The sequence below is a fragment of the Camelina sativa genome, chromosome 9, assembly GCF_030686135.1.
Source record: "Camelina sativa cultivar CO46 ecotype springtype chromosome 9, ASM3068613v1".
Lineage (NCBI taxonomy): Eukaryota > Viridiplantae > Streptophyta > Magnoliopsida > Brassicales > Brassicaceae > Camelina > Camelina sativa.
In genome coordinates, this window is record NC_141888.1 from 2,607,770 (window position 1) to 2,619,994 (window position 12,225).

Sequence of the window (12,225 nt, forward strand, 5' to 3'; positions counted from 1 at the left end):
TAGAGCATTTAGGGTGTTGCATTTCTGCATTTGCATATTTTGGATGAAAACATGTGCTAAATAACCAAAAATGGGGAAAAACTAGGACAACTCGAGCATGTACCCGAAGGAGCCATCGAGCTACAAGAACAAGTCCGAACCCTAACACGATCGAAGAGGATCCAAGAGCGTGAAGAGCAACCCGAAGATCCACCCGAGGAGTAACCCAACTTCACCCTCGTGTACCCCATCGAGTAGACCATCGGGCAGGTCTGGGAAGCTAGGTCAAATGGTTTCCATATATAAACCCCCTCTTCCCCTAGCTTGCAAACGAGCACGCCGCAGACCCTCAAACCAGAGAGCGAGAGCTTCTGTGAGAGAACTGAGCAACTCAACATTTTTCTTCTTGTTTTGCATTTTTATTTTGTAGTTTTCTTAGATTTCTACCCTAAACTCTTTCTACTCTACTCTATCTTTTAATACAATGTCATTTTCGTTCATTTTGATTGCTTTGTTATTTGTTTCTATGTCCGAGTAGTGTAGTAAAGTTTCTAGGGATGAGATAGATGATTTTGTGTTCTTGATCGGTTAGGATGCTTTAGTTGATTGTAAATGATTGATAGATTTCCTTCTAGATTGGTGTTCTTAATGCTGTCAACAGACCGAAAGGTTGAGATTAGATCTAGGGCGTTTACAAATGCTACAGGCCGAAAGGAGTAGATAAAATGCTTGATTTAGCCAATGTTAGGGTTTACTTAACTCTGAGTAAGAAATAAGATGAGTTTAAGTCTACTGACAATAATGAATCGTTCTTAATGCCTGCTTGTTCATATTGCTAGTGCGACAGTGTGGTAGTGTGTTCAAGGTTGATTGTTGCTAGTGCGAAAGTGTGGTGACAAGGTCTTAGAGGTTCATTGTCTAGGAAACAATTGCTTGAGGCATGTAAGGCATCTGTACTGGTCTAGAACACTTAGGATTCGATTACCCCCATCCTTAGGAACTTTCGTATTTCATTTGTTTGCATTTTCTTTACTTACTCGACTACTTACCCGATCAGGTACACGATAACCTGTATCGAGTAATACCTCGAGCTGTCCATATCTCATTTGCATACTCGATCACCCCACTCAATCCTATACTCGATTGCTTGCATCGAGTGCTTAGGTCGTGTGGTTTTCTTGTTTATATTCTCTTACTTTGTTTATTCTAAGATTGTTAGAACCAAAAGCCTAATTGCTTGGCTTGACTTGTATTGTACTGATCATATACTTCCTGCTAGCAATACACAATCATTTGGATTGATAACCCTTTGTACTACAACTGCATAGGGGATTGATACCCTGGGTGAAAACCTGTCTATCAATGTCGATGTTGTTGCTCGGTTCAGTTGGTCCAGGTATCAATAGATTGAGCATTATATTCTCAGCCTTCATACACTATGTAGGTGCCATGTTATAGTTCACAAGAAACACTGGCCATGTACTATACCTGGTGTTTTGAATCGCAAAATGATTCATCCCATCAGTACACAAACCAAGTCAAAGATTTCTCGGGTCAGACGCAAACTTTGGCCATTTATCATTAAACTGAGCCCAAGTTATAGAATCCACCAGGTGCCACATCATTCCCTCTTCTGAAGCATTACTAAAATGCCAATGTAGATCTTCTGCCATCCTTCGTGATCTATACATCCTTCTAAATTTGTCGTTTATCGAGAAATATTTAAGAACCTTAGCTGGAATCCCGGTCTTTTCCTCGCTTGTGTGCTTATCCATCTCCCATCTTGAAGCACTACATCTAGGGCAGCTTGTCATATCCTTGTACTACTTCCGGTAAAAAATGCAATCATTCTTGCATGCGTGAATGTTCTCATAACCAAAACCAAATACTTCAAAAACTTCTTCATCGCATCTGTTGATGTTGGAAGGACGTTATCTCCAGGTAGCATGTCGTGAAGCATCTTTAGAAGCTGATCGAAATAGTTTTCTGACATCCCACTCTTAACTTTAATATGGTACAACCCCATGATGGCAGACACTTTAGTGTACTTGGAACAGCTGGAGTAGAGTGGCGTCTTAGCATCTTTCATAAATTCTTAATCTTCTTCATGATGATCTGCATTGTCATTCTAGGGCTGTCGATTGTCATCACCATCAAAGAAAGCAGCTCTAAACAACTCATAAGCTTCAAATTCCGAAGTTGGATCATCACCTCTTGTAAAATCCTTTGTCTCCCCATGATTAATCCAACATCTACTCCTCTTGTACATCATGTCCATACCCCTAATCAACAGATGATCTACTACTGTGGCTATTGGTTGATGGCACATATTCTGGCAATCAATACATGGAAAAAACAAATTTGGAGGATCTCCCAATCTCCTATCTGAACCATAAACAAAATCAGTTGCTCCTTTCTCATACTCGAGACAATTCCTATAAGGTAGAAAATACTTTCAAGTTCAATCAACAGTCATAAGAAACTCAGTTGTTAGTTAAGAAATTAATGGTAATAACAATATAAAACCATACCTTGGAAGCCAAACACAAGACTTGTCCATTTTACACAGCTACATAGTCAAACGAATACATACACTTGTGACAATAGATTCTTATATCAGACAGATTCAAACTCAATAAACCAACAGAGATACAACTAAAACTGAAACAACATAGGTACATATAAAACTGAAATCACCTATAGATAACTAGGATTTTGTAAAGAAGAGACTGCAAAGGGAGAACCTGCAAAAAGAGAGTCGATTATAGTTAGACAAAACGACTAAATCTTGTAAAGAAGAATCGATTTATAGTCAGAGAAAACAAATAGACACCTTAAAAACTGAAACCAATTGAAACCATAAAAATCTTGTAAAGAATAATCGATTATAGTCAAAGAAAACAAATCGACACCTCAAAATTTGACATGAACTAAATCGATTGAAATCAAAACTGAAACGAAGAAAACCCTAAAAATTTGAAACAGAAACCCTAAAAAATTGTCTAATTTGTCCAAAAGAAAACCAATATAAACATCTCAAAACCCAAAATCGATTACCCAAAATGGTACCAAATCCAAATATGTACCTTCGATTTCGATAAATTTGCAGACAGAATATCTGAGAGAGATAAGAGAATTTCGGAGAGAGCTAAATAATTTCTTAGAGATTGAGAATCTAAGAATCAAAGGAATGAAAATGAAAAACCCTAGCTCGTAAACAGAGAAGCAAAAAGAAAGAATGTAAGAAGAGGGAATAATGAAATATTGGGTGCTTTTTTTTTAGCTAAGTACTTAGCCGGGAAATGAAAAATAATTTTTCCGCCTTAACTAAAGACAGCGTTTTTAACTTTGTAATGCTATGTAATATACGCTTCAAAAAAACTGTAACTTCTAAAAACATAATATAGCGTTTACAATTACACGCTATCTAAAATATGCCAGTATGTTAACTATAGCATAAAGGAAAAAAACGCTATATTCATGTGCTATCTTTACGACATTTTCTTGTAGTGAGTAGTTTTGTAATATATGCATTTGTCGCATTCATTAATGCTAAAACCATTAGACATCATCATATTGTCAAACTTCTCATGCTACTGCTTAGGAGCATGTTTGAGTTCATATAATGACCTCACAAGTTTACACACTTTGTATTCTTGACCTGGCATAACAAACCCGTTAGGTTGTTTCATGTAGATTTCCTCTTCAATCTCCATGTAGAAAGGCTGTTTTTACATCCATTTGATGGATTTCAAGACATCTCAAGGCTGCAATGCTTATGAGCATCCTGATTGAAGATAGTCTTGTTACCGATGAATATGTATGAAAGGAATCTAAGCCTTCTTTTTTTCGAAATCCTTGCACTAAAAGCCTCGCCTTTTATAGCCCAATATCGCCATTGGGTTTTTTGTTTTATCGTTAAAAAGCTTTACACCCCAAAAGTTTAAAGCCTTGGGGTAGATCTTCTATCTCGTAAGTATGATGCTGCAAGATAGAGTCTATTTCAGTTTTTACTGTTTCCTTCTAATAAGGTGCATCAGGTGTAGACGTGGCGTCTACATAAGTTCTTGTACATTTTCATTTAGAAATGCCATCAACAGAAAATCTTTACTGCACGATTTACTTTGTGAGCTCTTTTGCTCTTCCTAGGTTCCTCTTCAGGTTCCAGTTTTGTTCCCACATCCATAGTACTCAAAGTATTTCCAGCTTCCAAGGTCGCTGCATCTCATTGTTCAAGATTCTGTTTCTGACTTTTCCTATAAGGGAAAATGTTTTTAAAAAATGATGCATTTCTTGATTACATAAGGCCATGTTTATTGGGAGATCAGATGGGGTGTTCTTAGGCCTTTTAAAAATGAAAATAATTGAACAGTGGACTTAAGATCAGGCTCATTGATCTTATTCTAGAACTGTTCTTGGGCCTGATCTTGTGTAACGTGTCTCTCTCGGATTGGGAAGAATTATTTTTCAACCGAACCTTCGTTTCATTTTTCATTTTGTTCAGTATTAATTAAATAAAATGTTTGTCTTGTTTAATTAATTAAGTAATATGTTTGTTTTTTAAAAAAAAATTATTTACAATGTTTTTTTTTGTTTCATAAAAATATGGCACTGTATTTTGAATTTTAGTAAAAGTTTTATAAGTTTGCAATTAAAATGTTATTTTATAAATTTTTATAATTGTAATATGTTTAAAATTATTAATAAACATTATATTATTAAATAGTATTAAACATTCTTAAAAAAAATTTTAAACATTAATCTATGTATTTATTAAATATTCTTAAATTTCTATAAGAATATTATATTATTAAATATTAAGATCTTAAACATGTTCTCCCAATAACTAACTTTTTAACAAAAGTTTTTAACTACTGATCTTACATTATTTTTACAATATTTATACTCTAAGAACACCCTAAACTGATCTCCCTATAAACATGTCCTAACTGTATGTACATAGATATCTGAAATATCTAATTTATAAACCAGAAATTGATATGCACTACTGTTATACGCATATTCGATGAAGATATAGTTTATGTGCTTCATGTTCTGTAAGGTGAGCTCACAATCAGAAGTTAGCTTCAGAAAAATTGTTTCCTTACCTTCAATCTTGGACACCGCCGTGTTTCCCACAAAAAGCTGCTTAATTGACATGTTTTGCACGTAGGTGGTGAACATGGTTCTATCAGAGCATATGTGTGTAGTAGAATCAGTTTCGTAGTAAAAATCCACTGAATTGTCGTCCACCATGTTACATTCAGTAACCACCACAACCATCTCTTCTTCAGTTAGGTTTGCCTGACTCTTGATATCCTTGGCTTTGGTTTTGCAAACTTTAGCCTTGTTCCCAATCTTACCACCATGATGACACTTCCCTTTGAACTTCCTCTCTAGGTTGCTCTTCTTAAAAATTTTGCAGGTGACGCTTTCAAGGCCTTATATCCCTTTACGTTTGCCTTTCAGCTTGGCCTTACGCTCAACTACATGGGAATCATGCCCCTGGTTTTGAGCACCTAAGTGAGCCCCAAGATTGTTATCCTCAATCCTCATACTTCATATGAGATCATCATGAGATATTGTCTTACATTTGAAGTTAAGGTAATGCTTGAAATCCGACCAGCCAGGTGGTAGCTTCTCGATTAAGCAATTCGTTTGAAGACGTTGTAGATCGACATCCCTTCCAGCTCTATCTCTTAAAAGATGCATGGAAGAGCTTCAATTTGTTACATAATTGGTTTCGAATCCACCATATTGAAGTTCGGAAACTTTGTAGTTGAGAATATCTGCATCCAGACTCATCAGTCTTTTACTTGTTCTCCAAAGCTATCCACAATGCTTTTCAAGTCTTGTACATATTGTAGAGGTCATATAGATCATTGACCAAACAGTTTAGAATCTGACATTTGCAACAATAGTCTCCTTGAGCCCAATTATTCATACTTCCAACCACATACACATTTGTGGCGCCTTGTGGAAGTGTTGGTGGATCCTCTGTGAGGTATATTTCAAAGTTCATGCTGGCCAAGTAGTAGTGCATCTTCTTTTGCCACGTTTTGACCATCAAACTTATCTGGCATCATCCCTTGGGAAGCCGAGGGTAGTATCCCCATATGGGTTGATCAATTACCAAACAGATTTTGGCGAACGTTTTCCATACCAGAATCGGTAAGCTTCTTGTTTTCATGTTCTTTTGCAAGACATAAACCCAACTCTTCAGGAGTCTCAGCAGGGCTCTCAGGAACTCTATCACCGTCAACGTTTATGGTGTTGTTTCCAAACATTATGTTAACAATAAACAGATTTGATTGGCATTTAATCAAACAAATCAAGTAACTAAGTTACACTGAACTAGTTTTGCAAACTCGCTTAAGAAGTATTCGCAGAAACTCGTTTCGCGTTTCACAAACTCACTCAAGTAAGAGCGTTCATGGAAACCAGAGAGAGTAGAGAAGAAAGAAGTAAAAACGTTATCCTATAAACTTACCGCGTAAGCACCAAAAATATGATAGCAGAAACAGTTGTAAGAAGACTTTGAAATCATTTTTAAATAAAAGTTTTAAAAATGATCAATTCGTTTAAAGCGATAAGGAGAAATCGGATTTATTGAATTAAGACTGTTAGGAGCGTAAAAAAACCAAATTGAGAAAAGAAGCGAATTATTTTAATAAATATTAAAATCAGAAACAAATTACAATGACAAAATATTAAAGCGTAATTTAATCACGGTGAAAAGATATAATATGGGGTCGGGCCAACAAATAAATTTTGCAAAGTCATCGGTACAGTTTGGCCACAAAGTTGAGGACACAACGAAGTCGGAATTACAGGATGTCCTTGGGATCACCACTTTGGGTGGTATGGGGTCATACCTAGGTTTACCTGAAAGCTTGGGTGGGGCCAAAACCAAAGTCTTCTCTTTTGTTCGTGAACAACTTCAGAGTTGAACGAATGGTTGGACAGCAAATTTGCTTTCATAAGGGGGAAGAGAAGTAATGATTAAATCTGTAGCTACTGCTGTGCCGACTTTCGTGATGTCTTGTTTTCGGATCCCTAAAACAATCACATCCAAACTCACTAGTGCGGTGGCGAATTTTTGGTGGAGTTCTAATGGTCAGTCAGGGGGCATGCATTGGCTTGCTTGGGAAAAATTATGTGTTAGTAAACAGTCAGGTGGTCTAGGGTTTAGGAATGTGGATGATTTTAATTTGGCCTTGCTGGCTAAACAGCTTTGGCGTCTAATTGATGCTCCGGATTCCCTGTTTGCCAGGGTTTTTAAAAGCAGGTATTATAGGAATACGCATCCGTTGGATCCAATTAGGTCTTACTACCCATCGTATGGGTGGAGAAGTATATGTTCCGCTTGCTCTCTGGTTAACAAAGGACTTATTAAACGGGTTAGCTTCGGGGACACCATTTCCATATGGTCTGATCCTCGGGTGCCAGCTCAATCCCCGAGACCAGCTTTAAGTAAAGGACCTCTCCCTTCAAATGACTCATTTAATTGATCGTCAGACTAACTCTTGGCGGATGGACGTGCTCTATGAGCATTTTGATCCAGACGATGTGGCTTTGATCCAGGCTATACCTTTAGGAGGTAATCAGAGGGCTGACCTTTTTGGGTGGCATTTTACGAAAACAGGGCGGTATACAGTCAAGTCGGTCTATCACACTGCACGACTTGATGCAAAGTGGACTTTCAAGGCCTGTGGTTCTGGGCCGGAGATTACACCCCTTCTAGCTAGCATTTGGAGGGTCCGTTGCCCCCCTGAAATTCAACATTTTATGTGGCAGGTCCAATCTGGTTGCATTTCGGTTTCGGCTAACCTGGGACGTCGAGGTATTGCATGTGACATTGGATGTGTTCGTTGTGGAGCGGATGAGGAGACAATAAATCATGCAATTTTTGTCTGCCCTCCTGCTCGTCAGGTATGGGCTTTAGCCCATGTCCCGGTGGGCCCACTTTCCTTTCCGATGGACTCGGTGTATGAAAATGTGGACCATTTCTTAGGGCAGCAAAATCCAGGGGCAAATATTGTGGCTTTTCCTTGGCTTATGTGGTATATTTGGAAAGCCCGGAATGCACGCGTTTTTGAAAATATTGTGGAGAAACCGGAGGATATTGTTAGGATTGCAGAAGGATAAGCTACAGGGTGGCATAAGGCTTAAGTCGAGGAGGATATCGACATCTCTCTTCCTATCCCTGTAGGGTTATTGGTTCCGGTGGCCACGACCTCACTTCCAACCGTGTTCTCGGGTTACCGCTGCTTTATAGATGGTTCCTGGAAAGCAGGAGACCAATTTGCAGGAGCTGGATGGTGTTGTACCTCCCTACAGGCTGCGTCGCCGCTGATGGGCGCTAGGAGTTTTCGTCGAAGTCTATCTCCATTACATACCGAAGTTGAAGCTTTCCTGTGGGCGATGCGGTGCATGATTGGCCATGATTTCCGGGACGTGGCTTTCTATACAGACTGTGCAGATTTGGTGAAGATGGTGTCTTCTCCTTCTGACTGGCCAGCATTCTCGACGTACTTGGACGACATCACGATGGATAGGGAAGAATTTTCTACTTCTTCTTTATCTTTTATTTCAAGAAAAGCTAATGTACATGCAGACTCTTTGGCACGCCAAGCACGTACTTCTCCGCATCATGTTCTGTTTCTAAACAATTTTCCTTCCCATTGGCTCGTTTGAGCTGATCATTTGTAGACAAAAAAAAAGATATAATATATTTTTCCTTAATTCAATAAATCGATCGTTAGTGCTTCCAGACAATCATAATTTATGAATCTCAGGATACAACCAATCACGAACCATTACTCTAGCACAAGAGTAATAGAACACAAGCAAAGAAATCTATGTTATACCCTCGAGAATACTAAAACCTAAAAACTTACTTTGGACCAATGTTTTTAAACCCGACCCGGAATGCAAACCGGAAGACCTTCTGGGTCACCGGTCATCAGGTCGATCCGGTCCAACCGCGGGTCTATTATATATATATCTTGGTTTTATGAATATGAAAACAAAACTTTTCATATCTTATCATAGTAAATTAATCTAAACCTTATGATTTTAAATCCAAACAAATTGACAACAGTAAAATATAATAGCAGATTCTTAATAATAAAAAATGTTAGACGAACAAATCTCACAATTTAGTGAACAATCTCACAAGTGAAACCACGAAATCAAAACGAACCGTTTACTTTCAAATCCCTCCGATGAAAAGAAAGGTCTAGACGTCCAATAGATTCCCACAAAATTTTGGCACGATCAGATCTCAGATTAACCCGCAAATGAGGCCGAAACACCTGCTGGTCATAATCCGCGACTGAGAAGAAACGCCCCACGAAATTGCCAATATCTCCTTCTAAAACGATTTGAGCATCCTCTTTCTCCCAAACTCTGACAGTTATGTTTCTCTATTTACTCTAAGGAAAAAGCTTAATATCCTTCTCTTCCTCCTTTACACCAAATAACCAAGAGTTCTCTCTCTTTCTCTCCCTCTCTCTGATAACAATGTCGACAATAGCAAAAAAAAATAGAGAAGAGGCGTGACTTTATGAGGGAGAGGGGTTTTTGGTTTAATTAGATTAAACAAGGATTTAATTAAACCAAAATCAATTAAAATCCACTCTTTCGGTTTACTCAACACATTCCAAGCTCTATTCCCGAAACACGGATGTTACAAAAATGACCCAATTTCACACTCACAAGGTAATTTTAATATCTGCTTGTATTTAAAGAAATATCATGTAAGTACTTCAAATGTTTTACAAAGCTAGATTTCAAATCATTAAAAGCATATGCTTAACCTCTGCACATAGAAGCACTTTACATCATTTTAGGAACTGGAAAAAGACAACAATCTCTCCGTACGTTTAGCACATTGAGCTTGATTTAGTTATCCCTTTGAACCTAGGCCATCATGTCTCCAATCTTATTAGGCGGGGTTACCATCAAACCTACTCTTATGTCATAAGCTTTAAACCATTCCTCTTGATGACTTTGTAACTTGATCTCGTGTCTAACCTTTTGTAAATAGATCTGCTAGGTTGTCTTGCGTCGGGATGTAATCAATCATAGCTACACGAGTTGAGATAAGTTTTCTAACAGTTTTATGTCTTCGTCTTATGTGACGAGATTTACCATTATAATGGGTATTCCTTGTCCTTCCTATAGCTGATTGGCTATCATAGTGTACACGTATTGCAGACACGGGTTTCCCCACATTCAGATGTCTTCCAAGAAATTACGAAGCGATTCAACTTTCGATAGAGCGAGCGATCTCCAAACCTATGAATTCTGATTCCATAGTTTATTTAGCTACCAGATTTTTTTTGGAAGATTTCCAGGACACTGCTGCCCCTCCAAGAGTAAAAACGTATCCACTCATGGATTTTGAGTTCCTCGAGTATGAGATCAAGTTGGCATCACTGCGACCTTCCAAAACTGTAGGTTCTCTACCATAGTGCAGGCCATGATCTTTGGTATAACATAGATAGTCCAAAACTCTAGTTTTAGCCTTCCAATGCTTATGTCCTGGATTGCTTGTGTAGCGACTAAGTAAATTTACATTGTGCACTAAATCTGGTCTTGTACAGTTTGCCAAGTACATTAGACTATCAAATACTCTTGCATACTTCACTTGTTGAACAGGTTCTCTAGAATTTTTTGTTAAGTGAAGTAGAGGATCCTCTAAAGTTTTGTAGTTCCATTTGAGTAATGCTTGAATCGACCAAGTATCTTTTCAGAATAGTGGGTTTGAGACAAGGTAAGGTCATCATCAGTTCTGATGATTTTTATCCCCAAAATAACATATGCTAAACTCAAGTCTTTCATATCAAAATGTCTTTCGAGCATGTTTTTTGTTTGACTTATGATGTCTTTGTTGCTTCCATTGATGAGCATATCATCTACATATAAGCATAACAAAAGAACATTTCTTTCTTAATCTCCTTAACTTGGGTTTGTTACATCATTTGCCTTTTATAGACATTAATTGTATTATTTTTGACAGCTCACTAATTTTATCAAGCATCACATGAGTGAAGACACTCAAACCTATTGTTGAGTGATATTGGATCTGAATAGTCCCACCTTACCTTTGTCTTTGTTGACTCTGATTTCGTCTTTTTGTGCGGGTAGAGTTAACCGTTGGAAGTAGGCCTGAACATAAAAACCATATTCGAATACCCAACCCGGAATTCGACCCAAAAAACTGGGTTCGGGTTGGGTACGGGTTTATCTACAAAACTTTATTGGGTTTTATTTTCTAATACCCGTGGATTTGGGTTAGGGTCGGGTAATACCTGATACCCATTTGGGTACTCATCAATCCCGAATTGATAAACATATTTATTAAATTTAGCATTAATATAATATTTTTTTTTTTTTGTCAGCAGCATTAATATAATATAATTATCCAAAATTATGATTATAATTTTGAATATTTCATTTAATTTTATACCTAAATATCAAAAATAATCAAAATATCTAAAATATTTTGTTATATAAGTCAAAACTTAGCTAAATTTATTTAAATTTAAATAATTTAACAGATTTTTTTTTGGATACCTGGTAGTTTGGATGCTAATCGGGTATTTTATAACTTGAACCGACCTCAACACGATAGTATTCAAACCGAACTGAGCCCATATATCTAAACATACCTAATGTTCTATTTTTGTAAATTCGTTTACCCAAACCCGAATGGGTAATATCTGAACCCAAGCGGGTTATCCGTGTTCCCAGCCCTAGTTGGAAGCTTGATGAAGAAGACGGAGATATGGGTAATATCTGAATCTCAAAATGGGTAATATCTGAACCCAAGCGGGTTATCCGTGTTCCCAGCACGCATCAAGCTTCCAACTAGGGCTGGGAACACGGATAACCCGCTTGGGTTCAGATATTACCCATTCGGGTTTGGGTAAACGAGTTTACAAAAATAGAACATTAGGTATTTTTAGATATATGGGCTCAGTTCAGTTTGAATACTATCGTGTTGAGGTCGGTTCAAGTTATAAAATACCCGATTAGCATCCAAACTACCAGGTATCCAAAAAAAAATCTGTTAAATTATTTAAATTTAAATAAATTTAGCTAACTTTTGACTTATATAACAAAATATTTTAGATATTTTGATTATTTTTGATATTTAGGTATAAAATTAAATGAAATATTAAAAATTATAATCATAATTTTGGATAATTATATTATATTAATGCTGCTGACAAAAAA

At 37.2% G+C, this 12,225-nt stretch overlaps 1 protein-coding gene across 1 annotated transcript; it reads left to right on the forward strand.

The window, feature by feature from the left end:
- The first annotated feature begins 7,512 nt into the window (after nucleotides 1-7,512).
- On the forward strand, nucleotides 7,513-8,676 carry LOC147937625 (uncharacterized). Its single transcript, XM_087465198.1, has 2 exons — nucleotides 7,513-7,911; nucleotides 8,320-8,676. The coding sequence occupies exons 1-2, from the start codon at nucleotides 7,513-7,515 to the stop codon at nucleotides 8,674-8,676; spliced, it is 756 nt and encodes a 251-aa protein (XP_087321324.1).
- The last annotated feature ends 3,549 nt before the right edge of the window (nucleotides 8,677-12,225 follow it).